We start from the raw sequence: 21,407 nt of genomic DNA, 5'->3' as shown, positions 1-21,407 counted from the left end.
CATGTTGCTGTTATCCCTCCATCCGTGTTGGTAGTTTCACAGCAGTAAAGTATGCCATTTTTACAAGCCCAGGATAGATTTATTGTGAAATATTATTTAATCACTCTATCTTATTCTAAATGTCAAAATGCTTTTATGGCTAATCTTCCCAATAATGCAGTACTAAGTATGACTATTTTTCTTTTAGTGTCTAAATTTCATGAAACAAGAAATTTAATTAATTGTAAACATAATGATTGTCAGTGTTACGTGATGACAGTTTGCACGACATTCATCAGTTGCTTTTACATTCCCCAGGAAAGTTACTAAGGAAACTTTCTCAACAAACTGCACTTTAAAATTTGGTAAAACTGGCCTAATTAAATTTTTGATAAGAACTTTCCCTTATCAGTAGTGGAAGAATTTGTAAAACGTGACTTTCACAGATGACTTCAATATTGTAGTTGGTTCAAACATTTTATTTTTAGGTTGGTTTACTGTTTTATTATGTTTTTTAGTCAGAAATTATTGCAAATTTTATAGCCCTTCTTGAAACTAAAAAGCAAAAGTGCTGGTTACAACAAGATGATGCTACACATCACACTGCCAATTCCACTGTGGCATTGTTAAGTGAATTTTTCAGTGGCCTTGTAATTTCTCACAGACTATGGTCTCCACAATCCCTGGATCTCTCACTATCAAATTTCTATTTACTGGACCACTTGAAAGGTATTGGACTATTGAAAAGTATTATAAATTCACTTGAAAAGAACAACCTAAATATTCTGGATGAACCGAAAGAACATACTGAAGACAGCATCTCTAACATCAGTGCAGCAACTCTAAAGAAAAGTTGCACTGAACATGAAGAAACAAATTAAAGCCTGCATCAGCGCTCAAGGTGGACATTTTGAACATTTATTTTAACATATGAGGGGAAAAAATTAAATATATAATCCACCTATTTTCCTGCATCATATAATCAAATTAATTTTTGTCATTAAATAAATAATTTTGTTTACACACAGATTGCATGATTTTATGAACACACTGTACTTTCAAAAAAAATGCAAAAACTTATAATACTATAAAATATTGAACTTGTAACTTCAATAGAAATTATAAACTTACATGTATCACTGAACATTATGAGTTACAAATTTTATTTTAGTATTAAATAAGTCTTAATTTTACACACTAGGTTAATATTTTTGAAAAAACGATATCAAAGAGAACAAATTACTACAATAATGTAAAACAAATTAGCCTGATATTATTTAATTATTTTATATACTTAAGTTTACGCAGGAATAACTTCAGAAAAAATGTAAAAGAAAATGAAGCCAAAAGTATTTGGTTACACTAACTTTCCTAAAATAATAATTAAATTACAAAATATTTGATGAGATTTAAGAATAGGAATTTATATTTTAGAAAGGATTACACTTTACTAAATATTAGCACAGTTACCAAGGAGAAAACAATGTCCGTGGACAATTCCAGAGACAGTGCCACTCCTCAGCAGATTACGTAGATATAAAGAACACTCTGCTGCACTGAGTTCTACATACTCAGATTGGATCTAGTATACAAAATCTTCTGGAAGTAAGATTTTGTGGACAGTGAAAATTTTGTGTAGATACAAAGTACACACTGAAAAACACAATAACTCAGGAGCAAATAAATTAAACAGTAGGGACTATACTAAATACTGTTGGACAAGCTGATCAATAAACAAAATTTCAAGACAAGCACAACAGAATCAATACTGTAAGTTATTTCATAGAAACTGTAAATGAACATACACATAACAAATCATATGTGTTAAATGAACAGCCAATAAATAGGTTTCTTAGTAACTAATGCCATATGCAACAATGCTAATGAAGAAATTCCATCAAAGATGAAATAAAATCATCTGGTAACATTTTTGACATTTTTAAAAAAGATGTAATTTTTAAATATTTTTTTGTAAAAACAAGGGAACCCATTCTGATTGAAATTATTATTAAGAATTGATGTTTTGAGTTTTTTTTTAGAGAATGATGAAAGACGTAAATATGTTTAAATGGAATAAAATAAAAGATTTATGAATATGAAAAATTAAATTCAGTAAAATAATATACAATTTTGTTTCTTATCATTTTCTTGAAATGAACATTATTATTTAAAACAATCAGTAAACTTGGTGTTTCTTAGTAAATAAACAATACGGTTATAATATTCCTTTTATTTATTATTTGGTGACAAATAATGCCACGTTAAAAAAACATGATTTAAGCGAAGATGGACAGAAACTGACAATTTTGTTGTTTTTTAACTATGATGGAACCATACTTATTTCTTTAGCTGATCCTTACAATTTTTATGATTAAACAAACTAATAAGGTACAATATTAGAAAACTCAGACTTTAGCAATAAATCTATGAAAGATTGATTAAAGAGAAGATTGTAAATACTGGAAGTGATAGCTCAAATCACTTTCGTGATAAAATACTCTAGGTTTTTTTTAGTTTTTACATTTACAAAATATCCAAGGAATAAATATTGTTACTACTGTCTTGAATTCATAAAAATATAGTTACTTATGACCATTTTTCACAAAAAGTGTCATAAATATTAATAAAAGCAGTATAGATTAATGTCGGCTACCTTAAAGAAAAAAAAAAAATTTAATATTTCCACCCGTTTATTTTTGTGAAAATGAAAAAAATTCAAGGTCATGATAATTTGTAACAGTTTTCTGAAAAGGAGGCCTAAGTTCAAGTATTGTAGTTGAAGTTTTAGAAGGTTGACTGCCATTTCTATACCCAACACCTTCAGAAAGTAATGTGTCATATGGGAAGTTTTAACTTAACAATAAAATTAGCCAATACTGAATAACCAAGTGTTTTATTAAACAGAGACTGTTATGCAACTTATTTAATAAAAGCCCTTTAATGCAACTTTCTCAATCAGCAGAACTAAACTATTTAATCTTACAATACAGTACGTATTTATAAATATTATAATTAAATATTGCTATCTTGTCACAAGTAAATTGAAAAAAAAGTACCTGTTAATACCCCTCTGCCAAACAGCAGCTATAATTGCTTTAGCAGCAATATCAACAGGCATGTAGTCTGGGACTATATCTGGATCCACTAAACACGTACGAATCACACCTTTACCAGCACCCAGCATTATGCTGACTGGACCGTTAAAACTATCCAGCCACCCAGCTATTGGCTCTTTCCAGGAACTGATTACTAAAAATGAACAAAGAATTATTGATTGTTATTACTTTAAATAAAAGTAAAAGCTGGATAAGACAAAAACTCATAATTTATAATATTTAAAATAAATTAATTTATATTAATGAATACTGTACACAATACTCTCTGGAAGGAAAACAAATTTAATTCCTAAATAATGAGAAGTAGCATTCTTTCCCATGACAAATACAAACTATTATTTTGGCTCAATTTGTTAACCAAAATCATTAAAATAATAGAAAGTTTTGGGCAAGATTGAGAATCTCATTTCTTACCATCGGAAGGTGTTACTACATCTACATGTAACTTATGGTATCACTAGTGAAGAAACAGCTACTACATTAAATAATAATACTGAATGTTAGAACAAATAATGACAAAATAAATGTTTCCTTCAACAGCTTGCAACAACTTAAGAAACTACCTTATATAAATTCAGATTCTTGAGAAAAACTAATTAGATAACACTCTGAATTTTCTGGTACAAAACATTTACTGTACTTAGCAATAAGATCTACTTTAATAAAACAACAAAAACTATGCCCAAGAAATGGGCATTTTTTCACAAAAAATAAAAATTTAGAACTAAATACTTATTTCTATTGTTAAAAAACATAAAGAAATTAGCAAAAATAAACATGAATACAAAAAACAACATAGAAATAAATAATAAAAAAGCAAATCTCAAAACTTAGAACCAGAATCGAACAGGAAATTAAAATTCAAACGTATTCATTTTATATCTACACATAATATAAACTCACTTACAACTGTAGGTAAACTAAAGATGTTTACAGATATTTTGCACAAAAATAAAATTTTAATCGTTGCATTGCAAGAAATGCGAAATTCTGGTCAAAACCTTTCGAATCTCAAAATTACAGAATATACAACGGAACTCCGGAGAACATGTAATGAAACAGTGTCCACAATTTGCAACAGGATTTATGGTTAATTTGAAACTTATCGACTCTGTAATTGATTTTAATCCGATCTCTTCTCGAATTGCTACTTTAACTATAAAAGCTTCGAATAAAAGGTATACTCTAATTAACGCACACGCGCCTACTAATGATAAAAACAACAAAAAATTAAATAAATCCGAAGTCGAAGAATTCTGGGATTTATTAGATCAAATGATTAACAATGTCAATAAAAATCACACAAAAATTTTATTGGGAGATTTTAATGAGCAATTAGGCAAAGAAAAGAAGTATCGCGATATTATTGGTAAATGGCCCGCGCAAAAACGTACGAACAAAAACGGAATCAGATTAATAGAAATTTGCAGAAATCACGGTTTAATCTCCAAATCGACTTATTTTATGAGAAAACCTAATAAATTAGAAACATGGAAGCATCCAAACTGGAAAAAAGGCGAATACCAGTTGGATCACGTCTGTATGGATAAATTTGTACATAAAGAGATTCAAAATGTTAAAGTATTAAAAGGAATAGATACCGGATCTGATCATTATTTAGTTAAAATCAAAATAAAATTTACGCCTACAAAACGGAAATTAAACAAAAAGAATAAACCAAAAAGAGAATACGATTCTAGCGATTAATTGGAAATTCTAGTTATAAAAATTTAACTGAAATTCTTATAGAATCTGATTTGGATAAAATTATTCCAAAATTAAAAGATATCGCAAAAAAGGTTTAACCTATAAATCCTAGGAAAAAACACCAGTGGTGGAACGAAAATTGCGATAAAGCCGTAACAGATAGGCATAATGCTTGGTTGAAATTTCAAAGCGATAAATCTGAAGAATCTTAATGTAATCTTATTAATCAACGAAAAATCGCATACAAAACTATTCGTAATGTAAAGAGAGAAAATCAAAATAATTTCATTAATCAAATTGAACAGGACTTTAATAAAAATAATTCTAAAATTTACTATTAAATATTTTATAATCGGTTACAAAAATACGAAGCTCCAACATTAACGCTTAAGGATAAATCTGGTAAAATTGCACATAATAATAAAGAAAACGCGGAAATTCTTGCAGAAGCTTTTAATAAGCTTTTTAACTGCGAAGAACCGAAAGATTTACTAGAAATAAGTGTTAATACAGAAATTAGAACGCCAGAATCAAACAGAAAACTGCCGACTTATAAAGAAGTAGAAAATGCACTTAAAGAACTTAAAAATAATAAAGCAAGCGGAGAAGAGTAAACAGTTGCAGAAATTTGGAAAAATGCAGGAGAATCAGTTAAGAAATCTTTGCATAATTCTCTGGTTAAAATTTGGGAATCCGAAAAACTTCCAGAACATTGGACGACAGCTATTGTACATCCTTTACACAAAAAAGGCGACGAGACAAATTCGGACAATTATCGTGGAATTTCGTTATTGGATTGTACGTATAAAATTTTATCTAGAATTATTTACAATAGAATTAAGGACCAACTAGAAAGCGAGCTAGGCGATTACCAAGGTGGTTTTCGGCCTTGGCGCAGTTGTCCAGATCAAATTATTACTTTGAAATTACTTATAGATATTTATAATAGAAAGCAAAAACAGATGATTATTTCTTTTATTGGTTTCAAAAAAGCGTACGATTGCATACATAGGCCTTCGATGTTGAAAATTCTGAGAAATCTCGAATCGGATCCTAAATTGGTAAATATGATCGGTTTAACATTGACAAATACAAAATCTAAAGTGAAGTTTCGTGGCGAATTTTTCGAACCTTTTTACATAAAATCCGGACTGCGACAAGGCGACGGACTTTCCCCTTTATTATTTAATTGTGCACTAGAATTTCTGATGCGCGAATGGTTTAAAATTAATCCAAAAAATATTCACATAGGATACAAAAGAGATAACTTAAATTTAAATTACCTAGGGATTTGCCGACGACTTAGCTTTATTAGCTAATAGTATCGTAGAAGCTAGAATACAAATAACAAGTATAGAAGAACTTGCGAATAAAATTGGACTTAAAATTTCTTACGAAAAGACTAAAATTATGGCTATAGATCCTTTAGTTATTAATTCTGTGAATAATAATGGAAACAAAGTAGAACTTGTAGAAAAATTGTAATATCTTGGAGAGATCATTACTTGTAATTGTAACGAAAAAGAAAATTGGACTGAAAGACTTAATAAATTATTTAAAGCGCTACAAGTAACCAAAAATACTTACAACAAAAAATCGCTCTCGATTAACACTAAAATTAGACATTACAAAACTGTAGTTAAACCGGTAATTACTTAATTACTTACGTGAGCGAGACTTTATTTAGATTAAATCAGAAAAATAGGACTGAACATTTGCTTAAAGTTGAACGCAGGATTCTTAGAACCTGCGTAAACAAAAAATATAAACACCAAAATCAGTACAGATTATCGCCTAATAAATTTCTGTACGAAAACTTGGAATCCTTAATTGATACTATGAAAAAGAAGCGAATTTCTTTCTGTGCACACTTGTTAAGATTACCGCAGGATAGGATTACTAAAAGAATTATCGATCAATTTTGGTCTTTAAAAAATCCGCCATTATGGATCAAAGAAATTAAAGCAAACATGTAAGAATTAAATTTGACTTACGAAGATTTACTTAATAAATCCGAAAAATTAAAATTTGTTATTAAAGATCCGAATACCAACTTTAAAGTAAGAACTTTTAATTATACAAAAAGGATTTATTCAGAAGAGGATCGTAAAGCAAGATCATTAAGAATGACTAAATATTGGGAGAAAGTAAAAGCTAAGAACTTAAAGGCCAAAAGATCGGCAAAAAAGACTTGAATTATTCTGACTAAAGTGGTCCTTTTAAAAGTACAAAAAAGAAGAAGAAAAAAAAGCAAATCTGTGAACCAATATAAAATAAAATTGCCTGTATTACAAAATAAAAGATAAATAGAAAACTAACATTTTATAAATATATAACTTTACTGTGAGCAGTCTAGGCAAAAGTAAAAGGTATTAAGTAGCTTACGGTATAGTCAATACAACCAAAATTGGATTAACCTGTTCAGGTGGAGGCAACCTTTTGCTTTTCCTTGAACTGTTCACAGGAAGAGGTTTATTATTTTTGTTAAATTTTATTTTATTTTTTATATTTTTTTTTAAACTTATTTAAAATTATCATGAGTTTTTCAAAAGTTATAAATAAAAGATAATAAATGTCGACTTATATTTTATACATACATAAAAACAATAACTTCTTAAATAGCAATCATTGTAATACACTGAATGATAATTTAATTACACCGCTGACTTAAAATTGATAATGAAACTGCTCAATCACTATAACCAGTAAGTAATAAGTTTACAGTGTGATACAGCCTTAATTCAAAACAACTTTTACAAGTTATGTTTAAGATTACATTTTCATAACTTTTATTGTAGAGAAAAAATAATTACTAATAGATTCTTTATCAGTATGGTAATATCTACAAATAACCAGCAGTGATAAAAAAATTAACTCAATTTTCCATAAATAATAAAATTTACTTACTCACCTATAGATGGGCGAAAAATAACAATCTTCAATTTGTCCTTATAACTGTTAACTAACTGTTCAGATAAGGATTTTGAATACGTGTAGGTATTTGGCAATGTACCAAGTAACCTGAAATCAAATTTCACCAATACTGAGTTGAAATTGCTTTTACAAATGAATGGGTCTTCTCTTTTATGTCTGTATATTTTTCGTAGGTAGAATTGTCAGTTTCTGTCAAACCTACCTCAACATTTATCTGTAATACACCCGCTACTATAACTGAGGGTAAATTACCCCACAAAATTCCCATTACAATATTATTCCTTTGCTAATTCTTTTGTCTCCGATGCTATTAACAGCTTTTCCAACCTGAAGTTAGTATATATAATGTATTGTTTCCCACACGGGAAGAAGTATGTTAATTTGTTACTTTAGTTTATCTGTCTTAATATTTCTTACGACTGTGACATAAAGTATAGAAGGTAAGAAAACCAGATAGAGTTGTTTTCCATCATTGTTGTTTTCTATAAGAGTAATTTACCTCATTCTACTACCATTTTGTGTAATGTACAGAATAAACGTGTCACTTGTAGGAATTAAACAACTACGTTTCAGTGGGCTTGGCGTGCTGAAATGCAAGAGTATATTCACCTCGGTGAATAAAACATGGAAAACCACTTCACTCATTATTTTCTCTAGTGATCTTGGCACGGGGTCCATGTTACTCTTATGAATGGCTATGTCAGTTTGAAAAATTACTTTAATAGAGGTCAGGTCACCTACAACTGATTATGGAAATTAACATATTACATCATCATGCCTATGTATATATTTTTACTCCAGTGAGTATAGTGTATACAAGGCATATTCATAAAGTAAGAGCTGTCGGCTTATATTTAAATATTAGCAGGTCTGAACACAGTTTCATGCATGCAGGGCCATCTATTGACTATTTACGAAGCCATTGCAGTTGTTTTGATTTACTCGTTTGATCGGTCGTAGATTAGTCGTTTGCCTACCGGTGAACGCAGATCGCAATGACAATCGTTTCTCCCGCCAGTTGTGAAGTGCGCGCTGCAATTCGATTTTTGTGTGCAAACGGATCTTCAGCTGCTGAAATTTATCAGGAGTTGTGCCTAATGTATAGACCTATAGTAACGCGCGAAGGAAAGATTAGACAATGACGTCAAGACTTTAAAAATGGCCGCACAAATGTGCATGACGAAGAGCGGAGTGGTAGGCCAGTATTCAGACCGAAGAAATCGTTGAACAAGTGAACCGACGATTACTGCTCTGGCTGATGAATTTCCGCATGTTGGACGCACCTCTATTTACACGATTGTCACAGAAAAGCTCGGATATCACAAATTTGTGCAAGGTGAGTACCGAAAGTGCTCACCGACCAACACAAAGAGCAAAGAATGTGCACTGGACGAGCGTTTTTACACCGCTGTCGACAAGATGGAGATTTGTTTTCCCACATTGTTACAGGCAATGATACATGGATATCCTACTCCAACGCAGAATCAAAACAACAGTCAATGCAGTGACGCCATTCAAGTTCCCCAAAACCGTAAAAGTTAAAACAATCTCCGTACTCAAGTCGAAAAATGTTTTTACCGTTTTTTGGGACGAAAAGGGTGTAATTTTAGTTGATTTCATAGAATGTGGATCAATAATTACAGCTGACATGTACTGTGAAATGCTCACCAAACTGAGATGTGTGATTGAAAATCGACGACGCGGGAAACTGTCATCCGGCGTAATCCTACTTCACGACAACGTGCATCCTCACACCGCTGCCTTATCAAGAAGAAGATTCAAGATTGTCGTCGGGAACATTTTGACCATTCTCCATTTAGTCCCGACCTTGCACCTAGCGAGCGACTACTTCCTCTTCTTGCATTTGAAAAAGTGGCTTGGTGGACAACATTTTGAAAACGACGAGAAACTCAAGACTGCCGTTGTTAATCGGTTCAATTATCAGGCGGCAAACATCTATACCGAGGGGTTAAAGAAACTGGTGCAGCTTTACGAAAAGTGCCGAACTGAATGGGGATTATGTAGAAAAATGAAGTAGATATTCAGTAAACAAAAACTGGAAGTAAAAACCTTTTCTCACGAGTTAATTTTTTTTAATGACCAAACGGCCCTTACTTTATGAATATGCCACGTATATTGCTGTAATATGAAAATACATTAAATTGTACTTCATACTTAACCGCTTTTTATTGTTTTATCTAGCCTTTCTTATAACTGAGTTCAAGTAAATCATCTGGGTAGAGAAGGTACCATCACAGTTACTCTCTCAGAAAGTAATGATGTTCACTACTTCACTACTATATAACTACAGGGTAGGCGAAAATCCCTTTACACGTTAATAGCAAAGTACAGTCAGATATGTAGATAAACATTAATATGAATAAAAAATAGTATATTTTAACATTTAAACCTAGTTAACATTAACATTTATTGCGAATAACATTGTTACAAAGGTTCAGGCACCTTATTACTCCCATTTGTTAATCGTGTGAAAATAGCTGCGCTGGTTCACAGAACCACCAAAGAAATACGGTCAAATCAGATGGTCTGCCGTTATCCCTGCCCAAATCATAACATGCGGCGGATTGCACTCGATTTTTTCATAAAAGTGCGGAATTTGCTCAAAAAAAGACGTTATGATTTCATGAGGTATGCTAAGTCGCACACTCGTCAGGGAACATAATATTTTTTCGATCGTTTGCATGTGGGAAGCATGCAAGCAGCATTTCACACGCATGCACACGTTGTTCAGAGTCACGATCGCTCAACTCATTCACTGAGGATGGCCAAAAACATGAAACATTCAAGTCTTTCCGCATGTGGTCTCGCACAGTCGATCGCGGGATGCCTAATTCTGTAGACCGCTAACGGTTGACTTCATCGGCAATCGTTCAACTGATTCCGCCACAGCAACACAAGTTTCGGTGCGAGTCATAGGCCTTCCGCTATGTGGTGTATCGAGAATACTTCCTGTCGCAAAGGTTTTCTTCTCCCGTGCGAATAATGTTGGTCATGATGGGGTTGGTTTTCCAAACCGCACAGCAAAGTCCCTCAAAATGTCTGTCATTATCTTTTTTGTGTTCTGACGTTTGTGAACCTACACAGAAGCCACCAAATGCTCCTTAACAGTGAAAGCAAATGTATCCGCCATGATTTAACTCGAGACTGTCACGTCTTTCCCATACTAACCAAAGTGACATGCGCAGGACTCAGCTTATGGCAGGAAATAATAATAAAGAATCAATCTGCTCAACAATAGTAAAAAATGTACCGTTTTTTGTATTGTTTTGTATTCATAACAAAGTTTTGAAATAATTTATTTGTGATGGAATTGAGCTACCTGGTCGACATATTCGAGAAATTAGATACCTTGAATATTCAACTCCAAGGAGCAAATACACTTATATTGGATACGAGTGATGAAGTTAATGCTTTTTGTAAAAAAACTGGAATTGTAGAGCAGAAATTTAAAGGAAAAAACATAGAAATGTTTACAGATGTCGATGAATGTGTTAAAACTTACAAGGCTGAAGAAAAACATGTGAAAGTTGTTTTTTGTAACCACTGAAAATCATTTACCCATGTTGGCAAAGAATTTTAAAAAGTAGCAAGTTACGAGTGGGTAGGGATCCGTTTCAAAATACTCCCGAAGGGCTCTCAACTGCCGAAGAAGAAATCTTCATAGACATCACGGCAAGTGGCGAAATCAACAGATAATTTAGTAATAAATCATTCTGAATTTTGGGCAGGGGAATGATGAGTTTTCTGCACTGAAAACAAGAGCATTTCGTATACTATTACCATTTTCAACATCCTACCTTTGCAAAACCGGATTTTCTGCGATCGTTGCTTTGAAGACAAAATATAGATTTCAGCTAAATATAAAAAAATAACTCCGAGTGTCTATTCCTAATATTAAACCTTCTTTCGAAAAACTTTGCTCTGCAAGATAGGCCCAAGGGAGTCACTAATAATATAATCTTCTTTTTAATTTAGTATTGATAAATTAATTATTAAATACATTGTACACTAATGATACAATCCTATTTATAAGTGTATTATATCGATGTAAATGTGTATTTTATTATTTATGTCAGAATGTACTTTGTTTTGCTTTCCTTTCAGTAAATTAATACATTTTTTTAATAATATTTTCTTTTCGATATGCTCGCGCCCCCATTTAGTATTATCACGCCCCCTTAGGGGGCGCGCCCCACAGGTTGAGAAACATTGTTATACATCATAGAATTGCCTAACAGAAATTATTACAAACATTTTACTGATTCTATGAACCATTTATAAAATTTCTAACTCAAATCTGATTTTTTTTGTTTTAATAAATTTACCACTGAACTACTTCCTGTAAAATTTAGTTGTACATCTATGACTGACATTAAAAAAAATAAAAAATTGTGTATAAATCATTAAATCAAATTTTCATGAAAATCAAATTTTAATGAAAACATTAATATTTACATCTAGATTTTTTGTGATTTACTATTTATTATAGAGGTGGTCCACAAACAAGTCAGCACATTTTAGGTGTTAATAAAAAAATAACATAGCAATATATTTACTTGCATATTTTATTGTTGAATAAGGCATTTCAAACAGTTTTCTTTACAAACTTCTTAACTTTGTAGAACAAACCAGTTCCACATGAGCACTTTTGTGGCACATAAAATGTCTAGACGATATTCAATTTCACGCCACACATTACGAAGAATCTCTGGAGTTATTTCATTAACTACAGCTTCGATTCTTCTTTTTAGTTCATTGATATTAACAACCTTCGTTGTGTACACCCTTTATTTGACAAACCCCCAAAGAAAGAAATCGAGTGGCGTAACATCAGGGGATCGAGGTGGCCAGGTAATCAGTCCATCGCGTCCAATCCGACGTTAAGGAAATTGTTCATGTAGGTAGTCCCTAATATATAAACCTCAATGTGGTGGTGTGCCATCTTGTTGGATGTAAATGTTGGGTAGCTGATCAATTTGTGGTACTGCATATCAGTGCAACATATCTAGATAACTAGCGCTAGTAATCTTTGGTTTGGCGAAAAAGAATGACCCGGTCTCTAAATAACCAATCAACGCAGATCGAACTTAAATTTTCAGCCTATCACGATGTGTGTGTCGAACGGCATGAGGATTCTCTCTAGTCCAAATCTGACAGTTAACGTGATCAGAAACACGGAAGGTAGCTTCATTGGAGAAAGGATTATTTTTTCTAAAAATGAATTATCTTTGTTCATTTTATCAATAATGTCCATGGCAAAATTTTACAGCGTGGTTTACTTATCTTTGAGTGTGGTTTATATATCTTCGATTGCATGTACCGACTGAATTTGTATGCATTAATTTTTAGGCGCTTGTGTAGAACCATCACAACTGTCAATTGCGGTATTCCTAGTTTTAAAATCGCACGAAAGTTTTTCTTACTTGATCCACAACTTCCTGAGTGACGGTAAATCTACTAACACCTTTTTTGTGTACTACAATTCCTGTATTTTTAAAGTACTGATACCAGCGTTTAATAGTCTTTATTGGGAGGATCACGGTCGTATTATAAACGAAAACATCTATGAACAGTAATAACAGATCCGCTTTCATGAACCATTGTACGCACACTGCTTTCTCCTGCACAGTAGCTCGCTTAACTGACGATCAACCCGTAGTTACATCAGCAGGGTTGCCAAGGAGAAACCTCGAAAATTCCCATCTGGATATCATTAAAATCCCGAAATTTCCGCAACAGAAATGAAAATTCCCGAATTTATCTCGCTGAAAGTTTTTTATTCCATAATGAAATTAAATTACAATAATGAATTACTTTAAATATGTTTTGATCAAGTGATTCACTGACTAATAACAGAATAATAAAATAATTAAAAACAGAATACTGAATTGAGTGTATCAACCGTGCTAACAAAATACATAGGAACGTAAATAACAAATTAATAATTTCAATTCAAAATCTCAAAACTCAAATTACAAAGAATAAAATTATTTTGTAAATAATGACTTAAATCTTTTTAAAGTAACAAAAGGATATCAATCACACGAACAAACTTTTGTCCCAACAAGCATACATTCCTTTATGATTCCTTGGGTGAAGTAGTGGAATGCAGCATCATTGGTTGAACAATGGAGAAAAATGGCGTTACCTTCAGTACAGTCCTATCCTTCATATTTCTTTCTTTTTTCTGTTTAAGCTCCGGAATCAGTGTAAGTTATTACTTCAGAGGATGAATGTAGATGACATGTATGTAAGTGAAGTGTAATCTTGTACAGTCTCAGTTCAACCATTCCCTAAGATGTTAAATGATGGTGGATATCGAGATGGTTAATTGAAACTCAACCACCAAAGAACACTGGTATTCACAATCTACCATTCAAATCCATATAAAAATAACTACGTTTGCTAGGAATTGAACCTAGAAGTCTTATCTTCGAAATCAGCCGATTCATGATGACAAATTCACCACTAGACCAACCCGGGGGGTTAGTCCAGTTCTATCCAACTTCTGACTTTGTAACTAGAAAAGTGTGCACATTCTTGTCGCCACCAAACATAAACCTACTACAGTCACTACTCAGTACTACCGTACTACCATTATGAAAAAAATGAAGAATTCCATAAGTCAATGCAGTTTGAAAGTAAATAATATTTAGATAAATAATTTAATTCTTGAATTGCAAAAATCCAGACAAAAATTTGAATTCCCAAACCAATCCCGCAACCGCTAGAAAATCCCGTTTTTCAGGAAAAATTCAGCTCATTGGCAACCCTGTACATCAGGCAGGCGTGTTCATTCAAGGTCACCAATACTACCTAAACTAATGTTAGAAAAAAATCAACGCGCGCTAAATTGCTTTGTTCATTTTTTATTACCCCTGAAATGCACTGAATAATTTATGATCACCTGTACAACAGAAAAAAACTTTTTATATAATCACATTTAGTATTTTTTTGTACATATACACTTAGATGCAAGTAACTTAAAAAATAATCTAGAAAGCAGCACGTTTATGAGAAAAGGAAGAAAACATTTAGAAATAAGAGATACAAAATAATCCAGATCTCTTTTTAACATGTCAGCTAAAAATAATTAATAAGAAAAACAATAAAAATGTAAAAAAAAAAACTGTAAAGACAAGTAATAATGAAATCATCAAGAAATGCATCACTTACTTTGGTGTCAAAATAGTAACCACTGCAGGATCAATTTTCTCAATAATATTGATGGTTGTTTTCCAGTCTGCATGAGGCGGATATATAATCTCATGTACTTCTTTTCTGTCACAGTTACAATATGTAGTTGAGACATGAACAAGACCCTGTGAAATTATTAGTTTTTTTATAAGATTAAATAACTTTAAAAAATAATTGCTATTAAATAATTCTTTTGACAATCAATTAATATGGATATAGTCTACATTTTAAAAAACTGACATTTTTAAACATAACTAATATTTTGGTTTAAAATTGTTTAGAATGAATGTAGTATTCCAGTAAATGAATACCGGCATCTTATAAATACATATTTAATAGACATGGATCTTTTCAATCCATTATTCTTCAGTAATTATTAAATAGATACCCATAAATTCACTGGTGAGCTCTACATATAAGATAACTGTGTTAAGCATCAAATAAAGTGTGGTCAGTACGTGGTTTGTGAGCATAGGCTACAACTTTGATGAAATCAAAGTGTTTCTATTCCTTTTGCCTTTGCCTTTATTTTATTAGTAATGATTCATCAAACTGAAATGCCCTTTTAAAATAGAAGAACTAAATACTATTCCAGTAAATATATTTATGTTGTACAATGCAAAACAATAGATCAATTCAGTCTTTTCTTTAAACATAAAAATCACACAGCATTCCCCAAACTATTTATTGCATTTACACAATAAGCATATCATGTTAGAGTAATGAAAGGTATTCACTATTAGCATAATGAAAACTATAAAACACATATAATTTTAAGTTTGACATGTACATTAAACTATATAAGTGTGAAACATCTGGTTAGTTTTAATTACATTTTGTAATAAAATTGGTCCGCAGCTATATGCTGAGGACTTAGGGACTGACAATGTAATGACTGATAAAATGTTAAAGAGATAAAAAAGGCTGTAGAAATTGAAAAAAAGTGTTAATTAAAAGTTAAAAAAATCAGTGTAAAAAGTGTTTTAAAATGTTGTAAACAGTTTTTTTTAAACAGTTTGAGAAGAAAAGTTAAAAACCTGGTGAAATATAATATGGCACCTTGAGAGGTTTCAACTTGTCAATTAATATTTCAGGAACAAAAATATGAAAGATTATATTTAACAGTTCTATACCATGTGGTTATATAGTTATGGTTGACTTCATGAATATAACTGTGGTATTTCTCTAACTGAATACTGTCTTTTTTTTTACTGTTGTTATATTGTAAAATTAACATTCTATTTCAGTTATATGTTATGATGTGCTTAAAATCTACCATATCTTCAGCTATATATGACAACTCAGTTTATTCAATTATATAGGTATTATAGAGTTCATTTAAAAAAACCATATTAATACCCATTAATACACAATTACAATCATTATATTTTATTTTCTGAACAACACAATTTAGAATTGTATTTTTTCAATCTATTTTTATTACTTTAAGAAATTGTACGCAAAGGGTTAATAGAAGGTAATACATTTATACACTATATAGTAACACGCTTTTATTCAGTACACTGATCATATTTTCAATATTATTATTGTTTGTTTGTTTGTGTGTATGTGTGTGTGTGCGTGTGTTTTTTTAAAATTAAATACTGATAAATATTTTTGCTATTTTTAGCACATTTTGTTTTTAAATTTATTTAAACATTTTTTATTTAAAGTATCAATTATTTTATCATTACACACATTATTTCTTATAACAATCAAGGACAGATAGATCTGTTTCCTAGTGCATCTCACCGCTGTGTGTCCAAATTTCTGACATCCAAACACCGTAGTGGAATCGAGATGAAAGGACAAACATCCAGTCTATGAAAGCCCACCTTTATTTTCTCATGACACTTGGCTTTGTTAAATGTCAAAACATGCGACATAGAAAGTACAACTTCTTCGTTTCTTTGTGTTCAAACATTGACGTGCAACAACTCCTTGTTCCGGAAGCTCGTCAACGATTTCTTCTTCTGTACAATTTGATGGTCTTAACAAACAAATCTGTAACAGTCTTCTTCCCTGCAACACCAAATTCGATGCTCTTCCACTCTTCCTTCTCTTCGCTCCTGAAAGCAAAGATTCTCCTAGGCAAGGGTTTTAATGTGGACCCTCTGCCACGAAAATTACTATTATTGCATGTTCGTGGAGTGGGATGTAGGGCATATCAACTCCAGAGGGAAATACCTTCTGGACATAGCGACACATATTGGACTCGTGGTCCTCAATATAGGGAACATGACGACATTCCACCGTCCAGGATATTCGAAGTCCATCCCCAACATTTCCCTTGCCTCCAAAAAGCTGGTCACGCTCGTCTAGAACTGAAGGGTCCTCAAGAACTACACTGGCAGCGACCACAGTCCTACACTATGCACAGGGGCTCTCGGGGCTCCCTAGGCTGGTAAAAAAACATAAAATTGAAGAAAAGAAATTCACATAAATATTCCCAGGGGCAGTACTCCCTAGGAACATCACCGTGGGGAAGGGGGAGCTGCTGGCGCTGAAGTTGTGGTTGCTTCCATCGACTAATCGAATCTGCCTGTGACGCCTCTATGCCCCAGGCGGGACCAAGGCACCAAAAGCGACCCGTGTACTAGTGACACCAGAGATTGAAGGGTAGCGCCGAGAGTGTCTTTAGCTGAGAAGGGCGGCACAATGTACAAGTTATCACACGGACGCGAACGCCAGATCGGCTGAGCAAAAGGCGGTGAAGAAGTGGCTCTGTGGGGCCATCAACGTGAGCAAGGCATGGTGTTGGCGAGAACATGGACACAGACCGTTGGAAACTGGGTTAACGGATAGTGATCCGGCAATTGAAGGTCTCACGGTCACCAGCTCCACTAGAAAGGGTTAAAGCGGAGTATGTCGTTAAGACGTTGTTCCTCCCCCATTTGGTTCTTGCTGAGTGGGGCATCAGCGACTTGGGTGACTTCCCACTTTTCTCACTGGAGGAACTGGAGGGAATCCTACAGTCGCTGAAGTCCAGCAAAGCCCCTAGACCCGACGGCATACCGGGCGAGGACCTCAAGCTGGCAGGCACTGCAGGCCCCATCTGCTTCTAGACATTTAAAATGCATATCTGAAGGCTGGAGCCTTCAGCACCAAATGGAAAATCACGCTTCTTGTGCTGATTCCCAAGGGCAAAGAAGACAAGGCACCGTCCACTGTGTATGCTGGACACAGCTGGGAAGGTACTGAAGAAATTATAAAAAAAAAGAGGCTGGTTGTGGCGATGAAACAGGCAGGTGGGCTGTCACCCAACCAGTATGGTTTTCAGAAGGGTCGTTCGACCCTGATATACTTTGAACATTCTTAAGTTGAACATTCGTTCAACGTCCCTCGATACCTTCTCAGAATAGTAGATGCATACTTGAGGAGCCGCGGTCTCATCACCAACCTTCTCGGTCTCTGTCAATCGCACCAGGGTGGCGTAGGACCGCGATCTTGTGGGGGTTGGCGCAGGGGTGATTCTCGGCTCAACCTTTGGAACGCTGTCTACGACGGCTTGCTGAGGCTGGAGATGCCGGAAGAGTCGGCCTTGAGGCCCAGCCGAATGAAACACAGAGTCAACACCTCGCTGGATGGCCATGGTTTATCTGTAGCCCCCGGCAAGACGGAGATCGTGGTTCTAAGAAAAAAGCGTGTACTCTCCTCCCCTTGCGGGTAGAGGATGAGTTTGTCGATACCAAGCCGCCGCGAAGTACCACGGTATGATAATTGATTAGAAACACAGCTTTGCTGAGCAGCTATAGAGAGCTGCCGACAAAGCTGCAAAGGCCATAATAACGCTCTCAGCCGGCTCATGGTGAACGTCGATGGACCGAAGGTCAGCAGACGGCGATTGCTGATGTCTCCCGTTCTTTCCGTCCTGTTATACGGGCGGAAGTTGGGGCCTATGCGCTAAGATTTGAAAGAAACCGGAATGACTCGCGCTGGTACAACGCACTGCTGCCTTACGAGTTGTTTCCGCATATCGGACGGTTTCATGAGCATGCTGTTCTGGTGGACATTGGAGTCACAACTATTGCTCTTTTCGCAAGGTAGCGCCATGCAGCCTACCGGAGGCGGTGGGCAGGGGAAGATTGGGAGACCATCGCGGGGATGAACCGACGTTCATGTTTTCGCCTGGCAAGAAACCTGGGATAGCAAGATCAGAGGAAAATAGATCGCAAGGCTCATTCCTTCGGTCAAACCGTGAACGAAGCGATGGCATGGAGAGGTGGAGTAGTACGTGACTAGTGGGAGTCTGGCATTCCATGTGTAAATTGCATTTCCACCTCCTTCCTGCCTCAAAATAAATAAATTAATTTTTTTTTTTTTTTCTATTAACTGCAGGGTTAATTTTGTTTTTTATACAATTAATGTTGAAAAATGTTAAAGTTCTGATTTTTTTTCTTCTATTATACATAAAACTTTTATTGAAATATCTACAACATATTGAAAGATTTGTTTAGTGATATTCAATTAATTTTAAAATCCTTTTAATATAACCAATAATATCATTATTCAAGAAAATTTGCCAAGAAAACCATTTTATGATAATAGATTTAATCTACAACAAACTGACCTTTCATCAGAATCCCCCATTTCACCAATAATATTAAAAATATACTTGTAAAATCTTAAGGATAAATTAGTGCATGTTATTTATCACATACAAAATTTTATTACGTGAATGAATATTACTTAAATGGAATCAATAACAATAATTAAGAATTTAAAAATAATAACAACACTAACACCTTTAAAGTGTGCTAATAATATTAAATACATACCAATTATTCTACATATAGATTGCACTAACATCTTTTCATCAATATTTTATTTTTTCCAACAAACTTACTGACCAGTGTTATAAAGCGTTTTTTTTTTGTTTTTTTTTTATTTTTATTTGGTCTCTTAGTGTTTTATGTAATACATGAATGAAAATTTGACAATATAGAATAAAAAAAATTGATTCAAAAATACTTTGCAACAGATAGTAAAAAAATTCTATAAGAAGACCCATTGATAGGGATGAATGTAAAATCTACTCTCACAGAGTACTGGAATGTACACTGTTCTTGAACAATCTTAAAACGTGTAACTCTCTGAGTATTTATGGTTCAACTCATTTTTCTTATTTTAATTTTCTATTTAAAAAAATTGATTTACTTTCTCTATCATCTTTATTTATTTCCTGAAGTACAAGTTTCTCCAATTCACCATGTTCTCTGAACATGAAAAAGATGCTATCATAGAATTTAAAGTAGTAACATTATTGGATATAAAAGTAATTATCAGCCTATATTTCTTTGGTTTAAAATCTTTTTTAACTGACCAACAGAAATAGTAATACAACCGAATTTTATTTTGCCCCCTCCCATCAATCATTTACAAACCATCATAAAATACATGCAACAAATAAAATTATCTGTACATGGTATCAATTTATGAGTAGAGAATCATACTCTCTTCTGAAAGCCCAAAATGCACAGATGAAAAATTTTACTAAGATTATTGCCTGTAATTAATTATACACCAAAATAGATTTTATATCAAACTAAAAATATTGTGTTAAAATAATTTTTTGGTAATTAAAACAAAAAATTTCCTATTTATCATTACTAACCAGCAACTGTTTCATCTTAAGTGCTAATTCAAGGACTTCCAATGTTCCCCTAGTGTTCATTCTGACAGCATCTGTTAAAGAGTCATCAAAACGTACACTGGCAGCCACATGGAATACAATATTAATTTTGTCAGCAAGTGTTTGATAGTCTTCAGAAGAAAGACCAAGTTTGAGGTCAGACATGTCTCCTTTGATAGCAATCAGTTTCTTAAAAGCATCTGGGTTTTTCTCTCTTAAAGTATCGAATAACTGAAAAAAAAAAAAAAATTATTGTACTTATCATTTATTTGAAATTCATTTCATATACAAATTATAATTAATCTGGATTTTTGTGTTTGGGTATGGAAAAATCACAAGAGAAATATACTTAATGAAATTATTAGAGAAAAATATATGCATCAGAAAAAATATTTGAGAGAATACAATTGAAACAATTCTTATGCTATAGTTGTTTTCTAAAAAAAGAAAATGATCTATGGACTTTAAATATTTCAAAGAATCAGCCAAAAGAAAGAAGAGAGTAATGCGACTGGAACAAGGAAACTAGAGGTGTGAGACATAAGAAATGGCAACAACTATAAAAACATGTGAAAAAAATTGCATATGAGATTATGTTATAAAGTGAAAATGTAAGGGGCTTGGAAAAATTCCAATATAGACAGGACTCCATTCTGTCCAGACTTCTGTAGTAACTTTATGGGTAAATTCCGTAGGTTATAAGAAAAGTATGTGTTGTTTATTTACATTGATATGTTATATATTTTTTTAATAATTATTAATTATGTATAAAGTAATGCAGTCAGAAATTATTTAGGAATTAATTCATTTTTTAAGTATGT

At 33.0% G+C, this 21,407-nt stretch overlaps 1 protein-coding gene across 1 annotated transcript in view; it reads right to left on the bottom strand.

The window, feature by feature from the left end:
• LOC142322613 (fatty acyl-CoA reductase 1-like) overlaps positions 1-21,407 on the bottom strand; it is a 28,375-nt gene that overhangs the window by 2,663 nt on the left and 4,305 nt on the right. The window contains exons 3-6 of the mRNA XM_075361689.1: positions 20,569-20,817; positions 14,934-15,079; positions 7,714-7,823; positions 3,036-3,228 (exon numbers count right to left, since the gene is read on the bottom strand). Of these exons, the coding sequence (XP_075217804.1) occupies positions 3,036-3,228; positions 7,714-7,823; positions 14,934-15,079; positions 20,569-20,817 (698 nt within the window). The remainder of the gene's footprint in view (positions 1-3,035; positions 3,229-7,713; positions 7,824-14,933; positions 15,080-20,568; positions 20,818-21,407) is intronic.

The sequence above is a fragment of the Lycorma delicatula genome, chromosome 4, assembly GCF_047948215.1.
Source record: "Lycorma delicatula isolate Av1 chromosome 4, ASM4794821v1, whole genome shotgun sequence".
NCBI lineage: Eukaryota > Metazoa > Arthropoda > Insecta > Hemiptera > Fulgoridae > Lycorma > Lycorma delicatula.
The sequence above is the reverse complement of the archived record's forward strand: the minus strand, read 5'-3'. Positions and strand labels throughout refer to the sequence as shown.